The sequence below is a fragment of the Artemia franciscana genome, chromosome 5 (assembly GCF_032884065.1).
Source record: "Artemia franciscana chromosome 5, ASM3288406v1, whole genome shotgun sequence".
NCBI classification, from domain to species: domain Eukaryota; kingdom Metazoa; phylum Arthropoda; class Branchiopoda; order Anostraca; family Artemiidae; genus Artemia; species Artemia franciscana.
Window position 1 is genome coordinate 38,096,714 of NC_088867.1, and position 23,643 is coordinate 38,120,356.

General features: G+C 35.7%; 1 protein-coding gene across 5 annotated transcripts in view; it reads right to left on the minus strand.

Moving 5' to 3' along the window:
* LOC136027371 (calmodulin-binding transcription activator 1-like) overlaps positions 1-23,643 on the minus strand; it is a 286,895-nt gene that overhangs the window by 233,643 nt on the left and 29,609 nt on the right. For all 5 annotated transcript variants that reach the window (XM_065704557.1, XM_065704554.1, XM_065704556.1 and 2 more), the window contains exon 3: positions 22,331-22,434. In XM_065704557.1, coding sequence (XP_065560629.1) covers positions 22,331-22,434 — 104 coding nt within the window. The remainder of the gene's footprint in view (positions 1-22,330; positions 22,435-23,643) is intronic.

Below are 23,643 nucleotides of genomic sequence, written 5' to 3' on the forward strand. Positions count from 1 at the left end.
AGTTTTTTACTGTTTTAAAAAGTAGAGTTGAGAGAAAGAGTCAAACTTTAGCGTAAGGAGCGGGTTGTTGAGGAGGGAACAGCCCCTTTCATATACGGAGTAATTTCTGTTCGTTTTAAGTTTTAATGTCGCTCCTTACTTTCAGTTAAAAAAAAACTTGTTTTTTTTTCAGTGAATAGTAATCAGTAATATATATATATATATATATATATATATATATATATATATATATATATATATATATATATATATATATATATATATATATATATATATATATATATATATATATATATATATATATCTTCAAATCGATATCTTTTAACCCTTTTTAGCTCGAGGGTTTAACATCTTGTCATTCATTTCAGAATTTGTATTCCATGGCATTATTCCATGCTATGATAAGAGTCTAAATAAGATATGTCAAGACTTCTGATTGTAGAGAATTCCTTGTAATGAAGCTGTAACTTCTTTTCCCGGGATGGATGTAAAACTTCTCGAATAGAGAAACTAGGGTTTTCATCTGCCTTTACTAGTAATTAATCGTCTGTTTATGTAGTTATCTCTAGGTTTTTTGGTAAATTGTGTCATTACTGATGCAGCACTAAGGAAAAAAAAAAGTAAATCAACTTCCACGGGAAATTTACTTGTAAAAGTATAAAAAGTCGCTTATATAACAAGAAATAATAAAACAAACAGAAAAAAAATTTGAATATATGAGTTGTGGAAAGACATAAGGAAAGTCGATGCCCAAATATGTTAAGGATCTATAATTGATAACCAGAAAGAAAACTGGACTGACAACCACCAAATTTTATTTTGAATTGTTGAAAACTGAACATTGTCCCAAGTTAAACCAGGCCCTTTCTTTATTTAAGCCAGAATATCCATAGCTTCAGTTGAATTTAAATACTTCTAACTAGTTTCATATATATCTAATAAAGTAAAAAATCGGTAAAACTAGATCTTTGACGTCGAGGCCCAGCAAGCTGATGCATCATTTATGACCTTTGGATCAAAGTTGCAGATCAACACATGTGACTGAGTCTACAGTGTTATTACTTAAACCTTCTAAAGCCGAAATAACATCCTTAGCTGCAAACCCCTAAAAGTTTAATTTAGATCTTAATGGCCCATCTTATAGCAGCGGCTGAACACACTCTACCCCTTTCCTCATAGAAGTTTCAATCAAGGAACAACCGAGAACATAACCATTCCCAGTTTACTTGCATGAATATTGCTAGACCCACTAGAAATTAGGACACTGGAGAGATATCTCTATCCTCGCCTTCCCATGGATGTGGGCTCAGAAAAAGACCACCGAAGACACGACTAAGAGCATAGCTTTTACTTTCCAACAAGTATTGCTTGGATCAAGTGTTCGTTTTTAGAAGATATTGTGATATTTTAGAAGGCATCCCCAAATACCTGTAAAATCAAACTAGGACATTGGTTGCAATTTATCATTAAGTTTGGCTGAGACTGAACAGCCTCTTCTGGCAGACGTTCTAAGAAGATAACTTAGCGACTCCCTTTGATCTAGAGATGTTAGACCTTGAAAAGGAAAAGAATGAAAACAAGCTCTCATTTATAACATTTTTTGGAACCTGACAACCCGGATGCGTGAATTACAAGACTTTGGCTCATTCCCCATTAAGTTTAATTGATATCCAGCAGAATCTTCGGCTGTAAGTTCTGGTTGCTAGACTTTGTGGATCCCTCCCCTCCGCAAAGGTCAGATTACTTTCAAAAACCTAAAAACACAACTTGGACACTAACTAAGACTAACCGCCTAAGCTAAGATCTTAGCTAAGATCCAGTGTCCGCTTCTGGCAGCTGTACTGATAACAAGAATTTAACGACCGCCTCTCCTTCCTCCCCCCCAAGAAATCGGAACCAGGTTAAAGACCCTAGAGGCAGAATTAAGAGACTAAATCTTACTTCCCACAAAGACTTAGTTGCATTTCTGAAATATATCTTAACGACAAGAGACTATGGTGTCGTTTTCCTCTCACAAACTATTCAGATTTCATTTCAGGCCTAACACTTTTTTCTTCTTTTTTTAATGTCTGCCATCTAACAGGCTAAGAAGAGAGTTAAGGATTAAAGCCGAATGTTGTTTGTTTTTTTTTTTTTTTGTTTTTTCACAAAGTGTATACGGATGATACGGGGGCGACACAAAAGACATTATGTATGGAATGGGTTACTATGCAAAAACACAGCTGAAGTGTTAAAAGGAATAAAAGATGAAAGACTAAAGAGCTTAGGATTCCTCTTCCACAAGTAATACAATTCTAAGGAAAAAAGAAGGAAAAGATTCGACTGAAAAAAAAAAACATGGCAAAAAAAGTAAAGAAGAGGTGACCTGTATGAAAAATATCAAACACTGGGGGGGGGGGGAAATACTCTTAATACTTAACCAGTCATAGATCAACACATTACAAGGCTATTATATTTTAGCGTCTGCTTTTTTATTGTCGATTTTTCAAGACTTTATCAATTTAGCTTTTGAAAAATATATTTTTTTATTCCTTCTAACTCATTCCAGAAACAAAAATTCCGTTTCTAAACAGTAATTAATAGCAACTCTTCTTTCTTTTAAAATAATGGTTGTAATTCAATTTGGAAAATTCAATCTTAATTAAATGTGTTTTTTAACGCTACGAAATTACGTTATTATTAAATTATTCAAAATTTTAAATATAAAACAAATCCAATTGCATTAACTAAATCTAACCATTGGTTATCCCATTTCCAGTTCTCCACTCCTTATAAGCAAAAATATTCCGAAGACTTAAGATCAAATAAGTCAACAATTTGTTCCATACAATGGAACAAATTCCCTAGGAGAATCATGAAAATTCGCTGGTATTTCACGAGAGAAATGCTTAGAATAAATGTACTTCTAGCTCTAATTCAGTGGCCTTGAATTACAGTAAATATACAATGTAAGAAAAATAAATTGCAGTCAAATCTTCTGCCTCGTCCGTAACTAAAGAAATTCGAGCTAAATTTCAATTAAATTGAAATAACTGCTTGTTGTAATAACTAAGAATAAACATCTATCATGTTTTTAATAAATTAAAACATTTATGCAAAGCTTTGGTTTTGGAGACACAAGAGAAGAAATCTCGCAGGTCAACAGTACAAAAAAGTAAGCCAGTTGCTTGCAATTCACAAAAGACTGACGAAACAATTTTTTTCCAATGAAAGTATGATATTTTTCATCAAACAGTTCGTGGTAACGAACTGTAGTAAGGAGCGACCCGGCTCAATAGTAAACGATACTCTAAAAAACGGAATTTTGATGCTAAAATATACAGTAAAGAGCGAGGGATTGCGGAGGGGACAACCCATTTCATATACGGAGTAATTTCTGTTCGTTTTAAGTTTTAATGTCGCTCCTTACTTTCAGTTAAGAAAACTAGTTTTTTTTATGTAATTTCTGAACGTTTTTGAATTAATGCATGTTTGATTTTGGCTCTCCACACAAAAATTATTAAAATGAAATTTGCATATTAATTCCTTTTTTGGCTAAATGGCTTTCTCTTAGTTTTGATCAGACGATTTTGAGAAATAAGGGATGGGGAAGGAGGCCTAGTTGCCATGCAATTTTTCGGTTACATAAAAAGGCAACTATAAATTTTAATTTTTAACGAATTTTTTTATTAGTAAAAAATATACGTAAATTAAGAATTAACTTACGTAACAAACTTTTATATTCTTTAATTTTTATTTTGTATATGAGGGGGTTTGTACCCTCGGTAATACCTCGTTCTTTACACTAAATCGTAAGTTTTGTCCCAATTCTTTAAGAATGACCCCTGAATCAGAAAGGCCGTAGAATAAATAGTTGAAATTAGTAGTATGAAAATAGTAATTAGTAGTTGAAAATAGTAGTATCCTCAGCATCCATCCTAGTCCGACAAGCTTATCAGATCTCAATTCAATACTATGGGGCTTAGCCACTAGTGTTTAAGTTGCAGCTTTAGGGGATTCAGGTTCGATCCGATAGCTTGTAAAGTATTTCCTGCTAACCTCCTATATCTTGTCTCGTTTTTTCGTTAAGGTATAGACTGTGTTCATCCAATTTCATTTTTTTACCCATTATATCCCAAATGACAAAACAGTTTCATCTAAACAACTGAGTTCCCTACGAAGATCATGCAAAATTTCCACAGAGTACAAGAGAGATACATAAGTTACTATAAATTTCCTGAGTATACAGCCTTGTATGCTGAGAAATCAAATTATGCTCTTTTTGCCCTTTCTCCTTTCGTGTCTAATTAAATATAAGTGATTCTAAGGTGCTGAAATGAAAGGGAATGTAGTACTACTAATCAGACTGAATGGGGGCGCAAAAAGACTTTCGGGTTAAAATTATTTTAGGCGGGACTTATATGATGTTGGTGAAATAAAGCCCAAGTTCAGGAAAGGCTTCAAAGAAAGGATGTCAAAAACAACATGGAAAAATACAGTAAGAAAAACACCTTGCAGATGGACACAGAAACGCTGACCAAAACACGTGAAAGGACACATTTGTAGTTGATGCAGCAAAGTATGGATCGTAGGCCCAGAGTAAAGATTAGCAACGCAAAAATATAATGAAGAGATACAGATCACGAGAAAATGAACCCAAAATACAGAAGATATCAAAATAAATAAGAAAATACACCTTAGATCGCTCTTGTGTTATAACATATTGAAAATCTTGATTTTCTAAGATTATACTTTTGGTTGCTACGAAAATTATGAAGTTTTTAGGGCAGCACCACATTTTCGCCAGTATTGCCACGTTGAACCGTGAAAATAAATAAGAAAAATAAACTGATTATCTAAATTTAACAACCCTTTTCGTCTGAAAAATTTAAGCACTAATAGTCTGTTGATTCTCAAAGGAAACCTAGACCTTCTTAAAGGGTTTGGCGACACATATTTTCATCTTATTTATTGCTCATTTTTCACATTTCTATTGTTTAAATTTGGAATCCACCACTTCCAAAACTTGCATACCTAAAATTCAAAGATTCTTAATGAAAATCACACCATCAGATTCAGTGTATCAGAGAATCCTACTGTAGAGGTTTATCTCCAAAAATGCGGAATTTGGAATTTTCTGCCAGAAGAATGATCACAACTGCTTGTTTTTGATTATTTTTTTCCAGGGGTGATCGTATCAACCCAGTGGTCCTAGAATATTGGGAGTGGGCTCATTGGAACGGAAATTAAAAGTTCCAGTGTCTTTTTTAAGGGATCAAAAAGATTGGAGGGCAACTAGGCCCCCTTCAATGCCCCTTTTTTCTCAAAATTGTCCGATCAAGATTTCAAGATAGCCATTCTGTTCAGCATAGTTGAAAGGCCGAATAACTACGCCTTAGGAGATAACATGACCCCCTCCCCATCACCCCTGGAGGAAGATTTTTAAGTTATAAAAATTCACCAGTATTGTTAACACATAGTATTTGTTATCGGGAAGTATGTATACATTTTTCGGATGGGGGGCGAACTATTTGCTGGGGTGTTTTCCACGGGGAGGGAAGTTTCTAGGGGATGAATTTCTCACGAGAAATTTTACACTGGGGGAATTTGCCAGAATTCCTATACGAAATTCTTCTTATGTCTAGTTTTCTCTTTGCCGACTTAATTTTACGCGTGGAGATGTTAAGGGCAATTGTCTTGGGTTAATTTTCAAGAGGGTTGGAGTTTTCCGTGGAGGTGGAGCCAGATTTTCTGGCATTCTTAAAAAAAAACGATCAGAAATCGTATTAAAAAAAGCAAGGTTTTTCAACTGAAAGTAAGCAGCAACATTAAAATTTAAAACGAACAGAAATTATTAAGTATATGAGGGGTTGCCCCCTCCTTAACACCTCACTTTTACGTACAAGCAAATTGTGGGAATTCCCATGGGGGGGGGGGAATGCCAGCCCATTTATAGCTGACTTGTTTTTAAGTCAACTAGAATATAAATATATGATGGATAAGAATAATCCAATTAATTTAAAACATGTTTTGTCAAATAATAAAAGATATTTAGATGATATTTTGGTCTTAAATTGTAAGGATTTCATTGATATTTCTAAAAATATATATCCATCAGAGCTTATTCTTGAACCTAGTCATGGCGCTGGTCATGAAGCTCATTTCTTAGATTTAAATATTAATATTTGTGATAATAATAAATTAAGTTTTAAAATGTATAATAAAACGGATGATTTTGATTTCGAAGTGATTAGTTTCCCATTCCCTGAAAGCAATATACCCTCAAATATCACATATTCAGCGTTTTTCTCACAGTTACTTCGTTATGCAAGGATTTGTAGTAATTATATTGATTTTAAAAATAGATGTAAAATCTTAAGCCAAAAATTGATATCAAGAGGTTTTTCTGCAAATAAATTAACTTGACAATTTGAAAAATTTAGTTTTCATTATAACGAACTTTCAAATAAATATCAAAAGAATTATCTAGAAATACTTAAAGAAATTTTCAACTAATTTCGGAGGTTCGAGAATTGTTGTTGCAGCGCCATTTATTTTGAATTGTGTTTCTAATTGAGCGGATTTTTTTAAAAATTAGCCACATGGTAAAGATGAATTCTATAATTGTTTAGTTCATTCAGGTTTTTTGCAATGTGTTAATATTTGTGATTTGGTAAAATTTATTATATTTAGTTTACCTATTGTTGCTAAAAAGAGGGATATATTAACAGGATAAGCTTATTTTGGTGTTACTTGGTTGTTTTACATTTGCTGTTTTTTTTTCTTTCATAGGCATGTATTTTGGGGGTGATACCTGACACGGGGATGCCATGGATATTCTGTGGTAGCCACAACACTTGGCTGGGGTAGAGAATTTAAAGTGGCGAAACCCTATATAGGCCAGTGTATTCTCCTGATGAGCCCTTGTGTTGGGTCGTTGCCTCTGAATTATTTGTCTTTATTATTTTTTCTATTGTTTGGTAAATGACGACTTATACTTATTGACGACATGACTGCCTGTCCATGGATTATTCTTTATGGTTGATTGTGTATGGCTATGCTGTTTGACCTATGTGATTGTATGGATGAGTAGGGTTAAGGCCTCATTCAAGTGCTGGTCTATATTAATCACTAATTTAGGAAAACAGTCTTCCTTTTCTCCTTCTGTCTCTCTTTCTTTTCTTTTTTCTTTTTTTTTGTGTTTGTGCTGTTGCATTGGTGATTTCTCTTTTCATGATAATGTTATAAATCACAAGCGCAAACTTATCACTTTAAGAGATAGCCTCAATGAGTTTAGTTCGGTCTAGCAATATATTAAATGCAAATAAAAGTTTTTTTTTAACTGAAAGTAAGGAGCGACATTAAAACTTAAAACGAACAGAAATTACACCGTGTATGAAAGGGGCTGCTCTCTCTTCAACGCCTTGCTCTTTGCGCTAAAGTTTGACTCTTTCTCTCAACTCTACTTTTTTAAACAGTAAAAACTTTAGCGTAAAGAGCAGGGCGTTGAAGAGGGAGCAGCCCTTTTCATATACGGGGTAATTTCTGTTCGTTTTAAATTTTAATGTCCCTCCTTACTTTCAGTTAAAAAAAACTTGTTTTTTTATTTAATTTCTGAACGTTTTTTAGTTAAACCCTGTTTTGATTTCGGCTCTCCGCAGATGAATAATTAAAGCGAAATGTGCATATTTATTTATTTGGCTAAATGGATTTCCCATAGTTTTGATCGAATGATTTTGAGAGAAAAGGAGGGGGAGGAGGCCCAGTAGCCCTCCAATTTTTTGGGTACTTAAAAAGGCAACTAGAACTTTTAGTTTTTTACGAACCTTTTCATTAGTAAAAGATATACGTAACTTACGAATTAGCTTACGTGACAAACTTCAATATTCGTATGTTTTTATTACGAGTATGAGAGGGTTCGCTCACTCGTCAATACCTCGCTCTTTACACTAAAGTTCAAATTTTGTCCCCTGATTCACAAAGGCCGTAGAATAAATAAATGAAATTACTAAAAGTACTTTAGCGTAAAGAGTGAGGCAATAGGAGGAGGTGAGCCCCTTACATGCGTAATATTTTCTGTTCGTTTTAAGTTTAAATGCTACTCCTTACTTCTAGTTGAAAAAAAAACTTTTTCATATTTATTTTTTCATTCTTTTTTAAATAATGCTGGAAAATGCTGCGCCCCCTTAATGGAAATCTTCTTCCCCTATGACAAATTCCTCCGTGGAAAGCTTCCCCCACATAACCCCCTCTTCTCAACCCCCCTTCCAACCAAAAATCCCCCTGAAAACAACTGTACACTTCCCAATAACCATTACTATATGCAAACACTTGTCAAAACTTGTAACTTGTAGCCCCTCCCACGGGGACTATGGGGGAGTAATTCGTCCCCAAATACATAGTTATAAGGTTTTTCGACTACGCTGCATAAAATGGCTATCTCGGAATTTTGATCCGACGGCTTTGGAAAAAATGAGCGTGGGAGGGGGCCTTGATGCCCTCCAATTTTTTCGGTCACTTAAAAAGGGCACTAGAACTTTTCATTTCCGTTCGAATGAGCCCTCTCGCAAAATTCTAGGACCAGTGGGTCGATACGATCACCCCTGGGAAAAAGAAAAAAAAATAAAAATAAATAAACACGCATCGTGATTTGTCTTCTGGCAAAAAATACAAATTCCACATTTTTGTAGATAGGAGCTTGGAACTTGTAGAGTAGGGTTCTCTGATACGCTGAATCTGATGGTGTGATTTTCCTTAAGATTCTATGATTTTTAGAAGGTGTTTCCCCCTATTTTTTAAAATAAAGCAAATTTTCTCAGGCTCGTAACTTTCGATGGATAAGATTAAACTTGATGAAACTTATATATTTAAAATCAGCATTAAAATGCGATTCTTTTGATGTAACTATTGGTATCAAAGTTCCGTTTTTTAGAGTTACTGGTTACTATTGAGCCGGGTCGGTTCGTTACCATTACTACTGTACCTTACTGTAGTACCTTACTATCAAAGTTCGTTACCATGAACTGTTTGAAAAAGAACTTTTCAAAAAGTAGGGAAAGAAGTCTCCCACCCCCCACCCCCCAGAAAAATGAACCCTAAGCCAACACTTAGAAACAGAACTTTTCATTTATGAATAAAATTGATAAAACTTTCAATCAAGACAGGGAAATATAAGTTTAAAATGCCTAAATAATTTGACTTCGTTCTCGAAGACTTTCTCATCCAAAAAAAGAAAATGATCACATGCCAAACAAACTATGACATGACGTTCGTTTTGCAAAGGTTCAGTGCAAACTCCTCGTAAAACACCTTTAAAAGAAGTAACTAAGTCAAAAGCTTAATTTACTTCTCTGTCTCTTTCCCAATTTCTACAGAAATCTAACTTGAGTCACTTTTTAGGACTTCATAAGACTTCTTTTCTCAATTTAGTAGCGATAAGCTGTTTGTTTGTTGTTTATTTTATGTTGTTGTTTTTTTCAGATCAATTAAAAAAAAATCGCTTGCTCATTTAGAATGCAACGCATGATAAAATATGAAGCCTTTTTGGACTTAAGCTACGCTTATTATTTATTTTCTAGCACAAAATATCATTGGAAATTCTTAGAAAGCCCTTTCAGAATACCCTCCCTAAAAAGTTATTTCATATTTAATCAAAAGCTTTAAATTTTGATAGCTAGCTCTTAAATAAGTTTCAAGATATGTATGCATGCAAAATATGATGCAATCATGTTTCATGCAATTATATGTTTGGATACATAATACGTATCCTAACAATAGTGATATGAAATTTCATTTTATTAGAACGTAAGTGCAATCAGTTACTCTAAAGGTCGTATCTGACATTTTTGAACGTCTGCAATAGTTACCAAATGTTTTACTAAGCCATTCTCAAAGGGAGGATCAGCAGGGCAAGGAAAAATCACAAGTTCAATCACACTTTGGCCATCCCGATCTACGTTGCCCTGCAGGTCCTCCCTTTGAAAACAACTTCGCGAACGAAGTAATATTCGAGATTAAGACTCCCTCGGAAGGGAACATCTCAATAAAACGGAGGTAGTGACATTAGATTCCGTATTGAATGCTCTCTTCCAATATCATATTTACGTTTTTCTATTGTATCTCAATTTTTGGACTCCTTTGGGTCTTTGCACCCCAACTAAAGATAAACAAAAACTGAAATTCTTACTTTACAATACCGTGGAATGTAGTATCCATTGACAAATTTTGTTTTAAATCACAATAAGGATTATATATTAGAGGTTGTATATGGGACCATCAGGATTCTAACGGTACTAAGTTGGGATGCGAAAAAATTGGGATACGGGTGTGTAAAATGTAAATGCAAAAAAAATGTATTTTCTTCTGAGATGATCTTAATTTTGTACCAGGCTACAGAAAAAGAAAGATTCCTTTAATGTTTCTACTTTTTCTTTCTCATGAATATTTTCGTTGGGGTGAAAACTAGCACAAAATTTTTAGCGACAGTTTTGCATTAAATACAGCGAGGAGAATGTATTCTGGAGAACTTCTTGTAAAAATATATAGTAGTATATTGTCGAACAAAGACTTGACGAAAGTTAATAGATACTATCATACCTCCATTTTTAATACCAAGAAATGACTTAAGGCATCATTATAGGGAAGTTACACCTCTTGGCCAATCAAAAACCAAAAAGTTAACTACATTCCAAAGCAACTAAAGGCGGTCCAATCTAATTGAAGCTCTAGAGCAAGGGTTTTAAGTCATCCGTAAGGGACTCAAAATGGTTTTTTATGGAGTAGGTGATGGTATAGGCAACTGAGACGGTTCATTGATCCCAATTTTGTAACAGTTTATAATTATAAAAAAAACATATTTTACTACTTTCCCTTTCAAGAAATGAAATCTTTTGTAGGGATAAACAATCTCCTTTCGGACAATTTTCTCTTTTGAAATTTTCAGAACTTCATGTTTGAAACCAGCTCCTGAAAGTTTCGTTCATCTACTTTAAGTTTCGGCTCTACTACTTTACTTAAGAGACAACAAAAATTCTGTCTGAACACCAGTTGCATACCCTAGTAATAGTGCATAATCATTCTCCTTGGGGTCAGTCATCAAGCAAATTAAAAAAGAAATTAAACATGTCAGTAACATTGCGAGACCAGAACCCCGCATGCCCGACCATAGATTTCCAAAAATGATCTTCCTGTAGCAACCGAAAGGCACCCGTCACCGAGGAAGGACAAGGAACATGCTCCGTAGGACGTACGAATGTGACAGAAGAGCTCAAACAATTCTCATCACAGAGTAAGAGGACCTCTATGCAGTGGTTTACTTGAGGAAAGATTGGAAGCTACTTAATAAAGCGCTATGTGGTTCTGGAGGAGCTAGGGTTTAAGATAAACGTAGTTCTTAGATGCCACAATGTCATTCAAAATTATTAGAATTCAACAGAAAATGCATCTTTTTATTTAGTAGCAAATTTACTCAGAAGCTCAGAAAATAGCAATGTCAGGACGCAAAAATCCCTTGGTTTAAACATCAGTCTTCTCAGATTTTTGTTTAATGGCAAATTTACTAGCAAGATGGTGCCATAGAATGTGCAAATAACAGTTTTTGAGGGTCTTCCTGCTCAGAAAATGGACTGTCCAGCCTTGAATTTCGTGGTTTGGTTCAGTGTATTTGAAAGAAAGATGGACAATTTCATATGTAATTGAGCGTTTTACTGAATTCACATCTCAATTTAGGCCGTCAATGTAGACAGTCAGTAGGCCACGCTAGCAGTTGTCACTAAATCTGGCTTACACAAGAGTTTGGACGATTCGCTGAATCATTATTAGTATGTGCTATTCCTGTTACTAATTATGTGGGGGTTGAGTCTCAGAGTACTATTGTTAATTCGGTATGTTTTAGCACTGAGTGAAATGAGAGACAGTTGAAGGAAAAACGAAGGAAGACCAAAACCAACGCTTTTACCGAATTTTAACGAGAGTCAGAAACCCATTTCTTTCTTTTTTAACATTATGAGCTAGAACAACTATCTTCAGTCTTCCTTTAGGTGTCTCCATTCCTTCAATCCTGAAATAAAGAAGTATCATTAGCTTTGTAAATACTGACTGCAAATCCATTACTTACAGAGCCCCTACGACGCCTAGCGGTGCATAGGGTAGCACGAGTTTACCTCCATGTCGAACAATCTTGTGCTAAAGACCAGAGCTCGTTGAGGAATGAGTGTAGAGCTCGTGTCTCAGCTTATTCGGATCGACCAATCATGATCGTTATCGGCAACTCTTCAAGAAGCCTTGAGGGGTTCAGAACCACACGTCGTATGGAAGTCTTCCCTGCTGCATTCGAGTCATGTGGCCCCAGTACCGCCATCTTCTTAGTCTGACTTCATCGATTATTTGCGGTTGCTTAGAGAAACCTGATCTGGGTGTTAGGTAATATATCAGTCCATGTAATCGCAAGTACTTTTCGCAAGTATTTGTTCCCAAATCCAAGCAACGTTTCCATACCCGGTACTTTGCCTGGCCCAATGTTTACCCTGGAGAACACCGATTCGACTACTCGTCCCATTTTTAGTAAATATCCAGTGTATAACAATTGTGTAATGTTTAAAATCAAAAGGAGATGAAAAAATTATATATGGGTAATTTTTGCACCGTTCTGCCTTTCCACTTACGCCCAGCTTATTCGCACGTAATATTCAAATAGTCCGTAGTAACTAGCAATAAGTAAAGAGGGACTTGGGCCAATAGCAATCGAAACTCTAAAAAAACAAAAAAAAAACATTAACACATCGAAAGAATGTGCTTTTTACTCTGATTCCAAATACATAAAATTCATTAAGTTAAATGTTACTCATCAAAAGCAACTAGCTGAAGTAAATTTACCCGATTGTCGAAAAAAGGCGGGACAGCCCCAAAAAGCCAAGCAATCTTAGTAAAAATTGCACTGTTAGATTCAGCATATCAAGGATCATTAGTGTAGAGGCTTCAAGCTCTTATCTATAAATTTTAATTACGAAATACGAAATTTAAATTTTTTTTTTCAGACGAAATATTACGGATGTGTGCTGATTTGTTTGTTTATTGTTGCATATCAGGAGTGATCCCATCAAATCGATGGCCATCGGAAACTAAAAGTAGCGCCCTTTTTAAGTGACAAAAATATTCTATAGCGAGGAAGTGGCGTTTTCTGCCATTCCGTGGCACCAGACTACGCTTTTGCCCCAAAGAAGACCACTTTCCTAATGAACAAAAATTCTGATATACCCAACCAATTTAATCAAAAAATATATACCCAGCAATGCCACACGGTGGCACATTCGTTCCTGAAAAATCATGGAGTCCTCACAAAATAAAATGTTAATATGGACAGTAATCAAAATGCTTGTTTTAACCATTTGATTCAATTGATTTTTCATACAAATACGCCCAATGATGTATATTTGCGCGACAGCTAATATGATGGAGGGGCGGTGGATCATTGCGCAGGCGGAAGGGATGTGGTATGGGGGCAGGAATTAATGTCTCATCTCCCTTTTACACCCATGAGTCTTTAGAGTCTTAATTTTAAAAGAAAAACAAATTTCATGTGCATGGCGTCACATTCGAATGCATTTAAAGAGCAAAAACATACGCGATAGTATCGCAATGACTTTATACATTTTGTTAAATGTGTTGTATCCAGACACTTTTTTTTCATCAAACAGTTCGTGGTAACGAACTGTAGTAAGGAGCGACCCGGCTCAATAGTAAACGAAACTCTAAAAAACGGAATTTAGATGCTAAAAGATAATCAAAAGAATCAGATTTTTATGCTGATTCTAAATATATAAGTATCATCAAATTTAGTCTTTGTCATCAAAAGTTACGAGCCTGAGAAAATGTGTCTTATTATGGAAAATAGGGGGAAACACCCCCTAAAAGTCATAGAATCTTAACGAAAATCATATTATGGAATTCGGCGTATCAGAGAACCCTGTAGCAAAAATTTCAAGCTCCTGTCTACAAAAATGTGGAATTTCGTATTTTTTGCCAGAAGACAAATAACGGGTGCGTGTTTATTTGTTTTTTTTTTTTTGTTTTTTTTTTCAGGGGTCATCGTATCGACCAAGTGGTCCTAGAATGTTGCAAGAGGGCTCATTCTAACGGAGATGAAAAGTTTTAGTGCCCTTTTTAAGTAACCAAAAAAATTGGAGGGCACCTACGCCCCCTCCCACGCTCATGTTTTTCCCAAAGTCAACGCATCAAAATTTTGAGATAGCCATTTTGTTCCACATAGTCGAAAACCATGATAACTACGTCTTTAGGAATGACTTACTCCCCCATAATTCCTGGGGGAGGAGAAGGGGCTACGTGGGAGAATCTTTCCTTTGAGGAATATGTCATGGGGGAAGAAAAATTCAATGAAAAGGGCGCAGGATTTTCTAACATTACTATAAAAAACAAAGAAAAATTAAACATGAAAACGTTTTTTTTAATTGAAAGTAAGGAGTAGCATTGAAACGTGAAACGAACAGAGATTATTACGCATATGAGGGGTTCTAAAAATACTTTAGCATAAAGAGCAAGGTATTTAGGAGGAGATAAATACCTCGCTCTTTATGCTAAAGTATTTTTAGTAATTTCAACTATTTATTCTACGGCCTTTCTAATTCAGGGGTCATTTTTAAAGAATTGGGACAAAGCTTATGATTTAGTGTAAAGAGCGAGGTATTGACGAGGGTACAAACCCCCTCCTATACATAATAAAAATATAAGAATATGTGTTACGTAAGCTTGCAGGTACGCAGGGTGGGGGCCTTCGGGCCCGCCCCCCCCCTCCCCCGAAACTTTGTGAAATGTTTAATTTCCCCATGGTTTCTTGGGATTTCTGGCAAAAGTAGGACATTTATTAAGAATCTAGATACATGTGTGAAGCCTTTTTTGGGGGGATTTTACAGCATGCCATTATCCGGTCAAGTCACTGCCCAATTATTAACCCATTTTCTGTCTAACTTTTTACCCTCTTTGAAGTAATTAGCAATTGTGCTGTTATTTTTTTGTAAAGAGAGTTTGCTTTCCACAGCAAAATAGAATTATCCTATATATTAGGTCGTTTATCCCCCCCCCTTTCAGGATAAAGCACGGCTTTTAATGGATCAATTTTGGAAACTTTCATTTTTCATCAAAATCTACGTTTTTGCCATAAAAGAACTACCCCCCACAGAATCCATATTGCACTGTTAACCCTAAAATTTCCCTTTCAGTGGGATATAATAGATTAATCACTGGCTGTAAATCGCTATGAACATAACCTGAGCCTAAAACATACTGTTGAGGCTTCAGTCTTCTTCCCCCCCCCATCCACTACAATACTACAGGATCTGTATTTTCCGATATATCTGCTTTATACTACTACTACTACTAATAACTCACTGCAGCACCAAGCCGCCTGAGGCCAACACAGCTACGCACGCTCCTCCTCCAACCTAATCTATTTAAAGCCTCCCTCTTTACACCCTCCCAGGAAGTTCCCATTTCCTTTAAATCCTTATTTATGACATCCTCCCAACCCAGACAAGGACGACCTGCTTTCCGTGTAGCCCCAGACGGTTGGCCAAAAAGGACAATCTTCGGTAATCTGTCATCCTTCATCCGTAGAACGTGGCCTAGCCATCTCAACCTTTCTTTCATTATAGCCCCAGAAAGCGGGATTGAACCACACTTTTCGTACAACCTACTGTTTGAAATACGGTCAGTCAGCCGGGTACCCAGAACAATCCGTAGGCAATTTCTCTGGAAAACATCTAGTAAATTTTCATCTGCTTTTCGGAGTGTCCATGCTTCAGAGCCATATTTGACCACTGTCATCACTGTAGCTTCCAATATTCTAATCTTGGTTTGTAGGCTTATCTTTCTATTCTTCCAAACTTTTTTTAACTGTGAAAAAACACCCTGAGCTTTAGCTATTCTACTTTTAACATCTTCACTGCTCCCACCATCTTTACTAATAATACTACCAAGGTAACTGAAGCTCCCAACCTGATCAATCTTTTCGTTACCTAAGGTCACCTGTTCATCTTCACTTATTCCTAACCTTAGTGACTTAGTCTTCTTAACATTAATTTTCAAGCCTATTTTAGCACCCTGAACTCGTAAAACCTCTAAAAATTCATTCATTTTGCTCACACTTTCATCTAATATGCTTAAATCATCAGCATAATCTAAGTCCAGGAGCGTTCTTCCTCCCCATTTGATTCCATGGTCTCCAATTGCCTTTCCTGTGCTCCTTAAGACGAAGTCCATCAAAATGATCCATATAAAGGGGGATAGAACACAACCCTGCTTAACTCCTGATTTAATACAAAACCAGTTGCTAACCTCATTTCCTACCTTAACCGCAGCAGTATTATTCTCGTACATAGCGCAAATCACTTTAATGTATTTTTCTGGTATACCATATAACGATAAGACCTTTGTTAACGCTGTTCTATCAACAGAATCGAAAGCTTGCTCATAATCGATAAAACTAAAGTGCTACTTTATATCTGCTGTTTCGAAGGTTTTGCCCCCCCCCCCCCCCCCGAAAAAAATTCCTGCGTACGTGCCTGTACGTAAGTTAATTATTAAGTTAGTATGTCTTTTACTAATAAAAACGTCCGTTAAAAATTAAAAGTTCTAGTTAAGTAACTAGTCTTTAAGTAACCGAGAAATTGGAGGGCAACTAGGCCTCCTTCCCCACCCCTTATTTCTCAAAATTGTCTGATCAAAACTAAGAGAAAGCCATTTAGCCAAAAAAAGAATTAATATACAAATTTCATTTTAATAATTTATGTGCGGAGAGCCAAAATCAAACATGCATTAATTCAAAACGTTCAGAAATAAAATTAAAAAAAATAGTTTTTTTAACTGAAAGTAAGGAGCGACATTAAAACTTAAAACGAACAGAAATTACTCCGTATATAAAATGGGTTGTCCCCTCCGCAATCCCACGCTCTTTACGCAAAAGTTTGACTTTTTGCCACAATTTTACTTTTTAAAACAATTAAAAGCTTTAGCGTAAAGAGCGAGGGATTGCGGAGGGGACAACCCATTTTATATACGGAGTAATTTCTGTTCGTTTTAAGTTTTAATGTCGCTCCTTACTTTCAGTTAAAAAAAACTAGTTTTTTTAATTTAATTAGTATAAAGTATGGCTAGAGGACGACCCAAAAAAAGATACCACGGTAATCACCATAAAATTTTAAATACCAAGTCCCACATCATGTCTTGGTTAGGCCTTTGCATGATATAGAAAACCATCAGAAATCAAATAAAAGCAATTTTTTCAGCTGAAAGTAAGGAGCAACATCAAAACTTGAAACAAGAATAAATTAATCCAGATAGGAGGGGGCAGCCCCCTCCTCAATCCCTTGGTTTTTACGTTAGAGTTTTACTTTTGGTCCCAATTCTTTAAGAACGACTGCTCAAATACAGGAGCGGTTAAATTGGAATGAGAAGTATTTTTAAAGCACCAAAAAGAATTAGCGTAAACAGCGGGGGAATTGAGGAGGAGGCAGACCCCTCAAATACAGAGTATTTTTTTCGTTTTAAATTTTAATGTTGCTCCTTACTTTCGTTCAAAAACGAAAGTAAGGATTGTTTATATATCAAACAATCGAAGCATATGCCAACTTACGACGAAGCCATGAGGCTTGCAAAAAGAAAGCAGACGAGAACATCAGCCTAACAGAAGCAGGAAGGGTCCAAATTACTTTGCCCCAGAGGTAAGTACTTTGTCATCAGCCAATATCCAACATAAAATTGCATCTTCAAGGTTCTTTTTTTTATTATTGACAATTGCAACGAGGGGGGGGGTTCCTGAACCATACAAACCCTCTTATAGGCTACACCGCCAAAACCCAATTCAAATCTGCCTCTGTAAATATAAACACCGATAGTCTTTCTAAAGACTATTTCATCACTTGTAAAAACTCCACTTGGAAAAAATAACCGACCATAGGGAGCAACAGAAACAAACGGTGTCCGACAAAAGTCCCAGTTTTGCTCCTTACTCTTGGCCACTTTTATACTTTAAAAGTATCTTTACCGACAATTATTTTCATTCTCATTTCGCTTACATTTCTGACTCCCCGATGTATACCAAAGCATTTTTTTTCCTTGTTTTTAAACCGATTAGCGTTTTCAACACTTATACAGTATTGCTTATTCAAGACTATCTCAAGCAATAAATATTATCCTCAGTCGAGCAAGACCAGCTAGCACTTGGAAACTGACTTACTGTCTCAGCTAAAAGTTTTGGGAAAAGCTTGCAAAATAAGCAAGTTTTCAATTTGTTCAGCTGAAAGAAATCGAATAATCTCCTACCTTTCAGGATTCAACAAGGATCGCTTATATAAAACTCTGTCATCTTCATGGAAAACTGTAACAGAAAATGCCCCAAAGCGAAAAACGCTCAAATAATAAAGGTGTCATCTATAGGAAACATACACTAATTCGTATTTAATAACTGACAAAAAGCCTGAGTCACCGGATTTTGCTTTTCTATTTGTTCACTATTGGGGTTTTGGCCTTTTTATGGGGCTATTTCTTTGTTTTGTTTAAGTTTCTGACAAATATTCGAATTTTTACACCCTGCAAAAGTACCCAAGGTTGTGGTGTAAGTAAGCTGTAAGTAAACTACGACTGTTTGAAATAAAGAAAAAACAGTAAAACGCCTGCGTCAAGGATTGTGTTCTTCTATTTGCTCATTACGGCCAACGGCTTGGGGCTACGACTGTTTGGCATAAAGAAAACACAGTAAAACGCCTGCGTCAAGGATTGTGTTCTTCTATTTGCTCATTACGGCCAACGGCTTGGGGCTACGACTGTTTGGCAAAAAGAAAACAATCGGACTTAGATTTCGGTGACACGCAATTAGTTTAGACACCGACCATCTTTATCTCTGCTACTGACGTTTCTTCAGAAAACAGGAAAATTACAACAGAAGGCTACTTTTCATTCATCGAAAATGACCAATATGAATGGTTATTTAAAGATTATTAACCAGATATTTGGTATCTGATTCAATTCTTTTTATAAATACTGTAAACATATTATGCACTTCATTTGTGTGAGAATTCAGAAGTATCGTTCATTCATCAGGGCAAAATTGTGGAAAAGGAATTGGAGCCAGTATTTAAAACGTCGATGCTAGTTTGTCTATTTCAGGATTGAATATATAGACATAGTCGAAGGAAAACTAGAAGACACTTGCTTCAGCCCATGGGGAAAAAACACCACTGCGGTTTCAACAGGAACCTCATAGTCGCAGCAGTAGCTCCAACCGAGTAAACAGTGAACCATGGCCCATAGTACCCGAAATTTTAAGAAGGATTCTAAAGAAAACTACTTGTAACAAATATTTCTCAAGTCGCAATATTTTGGGAATAATAATTTTCTTTCAGAATCAACCGAACAGTAATTTATAATTACGAAGTAATTATAAATTGCAAAGTAATTTTTACGAAAATTTTAAAAAAGAGCGTACAACCATCCAAAATTACATCGTATCGGAACAATAAGTACTGGAAAATTATAGTACCTCCCTTTCAACACCGTGGAAAACTATTGCAAGGGTGCCACTGATGTCTCTTTCGTCATTTTCTTTTTGTTTGTTTTTTCCTGGTTTCACCCCTGGGGCGATAATATCAAACCAATAGTCGAAAATGTCGGAAGACAATCCATTCGAATGGAAATGAAAATATCTAATGCCCTTTTTAAATTGTGAAATAGACCCATTACAGCAACGTCTTGTTCTCTGCCATTTCATGCTGCAAAACAGGCATCTTGGCCAAAACAGGGCCAAGATGCCAGGATACACAAATTTTGTGATTACTAATCTATTAGTCGCATTCTAAAATAATTCTGGAGATTTTGTGCCCCCCATCGTGAAAACCAAGGAAAATAAAATTTTAGTATGGATAGCCACTGAGGCCGAATTTTTGCTAGTTCATAAGCCAGCTTGGACGGCTTCTGCACTATTATGAACAGGTTTATGCACTATGCTGTGCTGCATCCGATGGTTCACTGAGGCATAGGATCAGGGATGGAGGTACAGACTTCATCCTCAAGGCAGACTTGCAGAACCAGGATGCAGGAATAGCGGGGGTAAAGTCATACTGTCTTAAAGAATTACCACCAGAAGGAAACCCTCGGCAAAAAATGGCTAAACTAAGCAAACCCCTAGAAAGTAAACAGAGAGCAACTGCAAATTAAGCAGACAAATAGATTCATCCGCTATTTCTTTAGTCTTTAATCTTTAAGAAAAGTCTTTAGTCTTTAAGAAAAGTGATCAAACAGTTCGTGGTAACGAACTGTAGTAAGGAGCGACCCGGCTCAATAGTAACCAAAACTCTAAACAATTAAATTTTGATATCAATAGCTACATCAAAAGAATCGCATTTTAATGCTGATTTTAAATATATAAGTTTCATCAAGTTTAGTCTTATCCATCAAAAGTTACGAGCCTGAGAAAATTTACCTTATTTAAGAAAATAGGGGGAAACATCCCCTAAAAGTCGTAGAATCTTAACGAAAATGACACCATCAGATTCAGCGTATCAGAGAACCCTACTGTAGAAGTTTCAAGCTCCTATCTACAAAAATGTGGAATTTTGTATTTTTTGCCAGAAGACAAATCACGGGTGCGTGTTTATTTGTTTGTTTTTTTTTTGTTTTTGTTTTTTTTCCAGGGGTCATCGTATCGACCAAGTGGTCCTAGAATGTCGCAAGAGGGCTCATTCTAACGGAAATGAAAAGTTCTAGTGCCCTTTTTAAGTGACCGGAAAAATTGGAGGGCATCTAGGCCCCCTCCCACGCTCATTTGTTTCCCAAAGTCAACAGATCAAAATTTTGAGATAGCCATTTTGTTCAGCATAGTCGAAAACCATAATAACTATGTCTTTGGGGATGACTTACTCCCCCACAATCTCTGGGGGAGGGGCTGCAAGTTACAAACTTTGACCAGTGTTTACATATATTAATGGTTATTGAAAAGTGTACAGACGTTTTCAGGGGGATTTTATTTTGTTTGGGGGTAGGGCTTAGGGATGGGGCTATGTTGGAGGATCTTTCCTTGGAGGAATCTGTCATGGGGGAAGAAAAATTCAATGAAAAGAGCGCAGGATTTTCTAGCATTACTATAAGAAAACAATGAAAAATAAACATGAAAACATTTTTTGACTCTTTGCCACAATTCTACTTTTTAAAACAATTAAAAACTTTAACGTAAAGAGCGAGGGATTGCAGAGGGAACAACCCATTTCATATACGGAGTAATTTCTGTTCGTTTTAAGTTTTAATGTCGCTCCTTACTTTCAGCTAAAAAAATTAGTTGTTTTTCTTATTTAATTATGTCAAAGAAACGCATCCCCAGCGGTTATAAGGATTTTACTCTTAACCCCTTTGCCATCTTAATCACAAGCTTTTCAGTAAGTAAAAGATTAAAACGATGAGAAAACATTTAGCACTACATTCGTCAGTTTCAAGCTTAGTGTTGTTTCTATGCCCATGCTCTGCCTATTGCGGAGTATAGTTCCTAACAGTGTGGGGGATGAAGCTGAGATTTCCATCCCGAAAGACTAGTCATTATTATTTTACTGAGAAACCACTCCCAAGACATTAGGACGTGTGATTTGCTTCATCTAATTTTGCATTTGGGTTATCTCTAATGCAGTCTAGGTGTGTTTACATTTTCTTTAGTTTTGTGAACCCGAGTTTTGTCACTGAGTACTCTTGTGATGTTTATAATTATGGATGCTAAGGTTTAGATTCTACTGTACAACCCCAAGCATTGGGTTTCATTGTTTTTCTTGTCTAACTTTTCTTCAACTACTTTTGGAATAGAGCTCCTTAACTGAAAAAAAAAAACTCGGTAAGTTATTTTAGACTAAGCAGCCAGTAGCCGCATTTTGGTCAAAAAGTAATTGTTTGAATAGTTTGAATTGTTGAATAGGAAACAGTTTTATGTTCTTTTTCTTCATTAAAAAAGCTTTTCTTAGCAATTATCTACAATACTCAACGCATTTAAGAAATTTGTACTTAATTTTTCCTTTAGTACTTTTAGCCTCTCGTCGGGGAGCAAAATTTTTTCCCAATTCTCAGAAAAATTATACAAAAAAAAAGGGGTTTTATGTTCTAATGTTTTAACTTTTCCAGTACGGTTTTTCAGACAAATCTTAGGAAGGATTCCCCTCTCTACCCCCCTCCCCCCAATTCGCGGGTGGACTTAATAATTACAATATATTAGTGAAATTGATGTTATTTTTCTTTTGTAATAACGAGACAGGGTGAAAACGGAAGCCTTTAAAAAGAGATATGAGCTTCAATTAAAATGGTAGCTTACTTCATTTGAATTCCATCGATGTCTGTTAAGTGGTAAGTTTTCAGCTCGCGGAAGACTTTCAAGGCTTTCAGGCAACACTATCTTCGCCGTGATTCCAGTTTCTCCTGCAATGAAATAAAGAAAAACGAGTTCTTACTGACTTGATGACAAAATAAATTAAAAAAAACACCATTTTGACTAGAAAAAGGGAGGGAAAAAACCAGCAGAGAAATATCACTAAAAAGCAAATGACTACTCAAATTTTGGTTATAATGTCATTAGGTTGTCTCTACTACAACTAAATGTACAGTACAGTATAGTCGTCTCAAGAAAAACTTGAAAAAAGCCCCAAACTGGTTACTACTTTGAACCAAAGAAAACGGGAAACTGAACAGAAGTGGATCTAAAAGGCGCTTTAACATAGATAGAATAAGAGTTATTGAATAAAGGCACCAGAGACGACAGAGTGATACCCAGCTGAAGTAAAAAACTTAAACGTCTATAAAAAAAAGCCCCACAACGGCTACCAGTACAGAGCGAAATTTGAAAAATATGGACTGTTTGCCCATTTTTCTGGATGACGATTTTTTTTCTTCTTCTCAGAGCCTGCACTGTGTTTCCGGTTAAATGAGTTTACAACATTTTGACATGGAAAAAATATATAAATAAAAAGGACGAGAAAGAAAAGCCACGTAAAGTGAACCACAGCATATATATTTCTTTTAAATATACCTTTTACACTTAAGACGGCCACCAGTGAATCAATTAGGGTTTTACTAAAAGGAAAATTCCCTATTTCACTCAGATGTGATCCAATGTTACTTTACAAATAATATATAACTATGAATGTACGGTAAATGAATCTTTGAAACATGTCTTTTGGGCTTAAGAAGGCAAAAAGGGATTTCCTTTGAAGCGGATGTGAAAGTTTTTTTTTTTAAGATGTAAATTTTGCCGTGAATGTCCGAAATCTGGTTAATGTCGACATTCACCGGTGAATATCCAAAATTCCTTTTTCTCTGTTTGGATTCGATTAGTTTTGCGAGTCAGCTTTTTCAGTCTTATGCAATCTTTTATGATAAAAGTTAAAGTTTGGTTAGATTATGTTAGGTTAGGTTAAATTTGGTTATAAATATCACATAAGGGTTGAAAACCTAAGCTAACCAAACCTGTCATCATCAAACCTTGCATTAAATTGAAAAAGTTGACAGGCAACGCTGACTGTACCCAAGGAGAAAAAAGGTATTTCGGACATTTACTGGTGGATGTCGACATTAACGAATATCGAACATTCACGGTAACACATACGCATTAAAAAAATGAATAATCTTTTG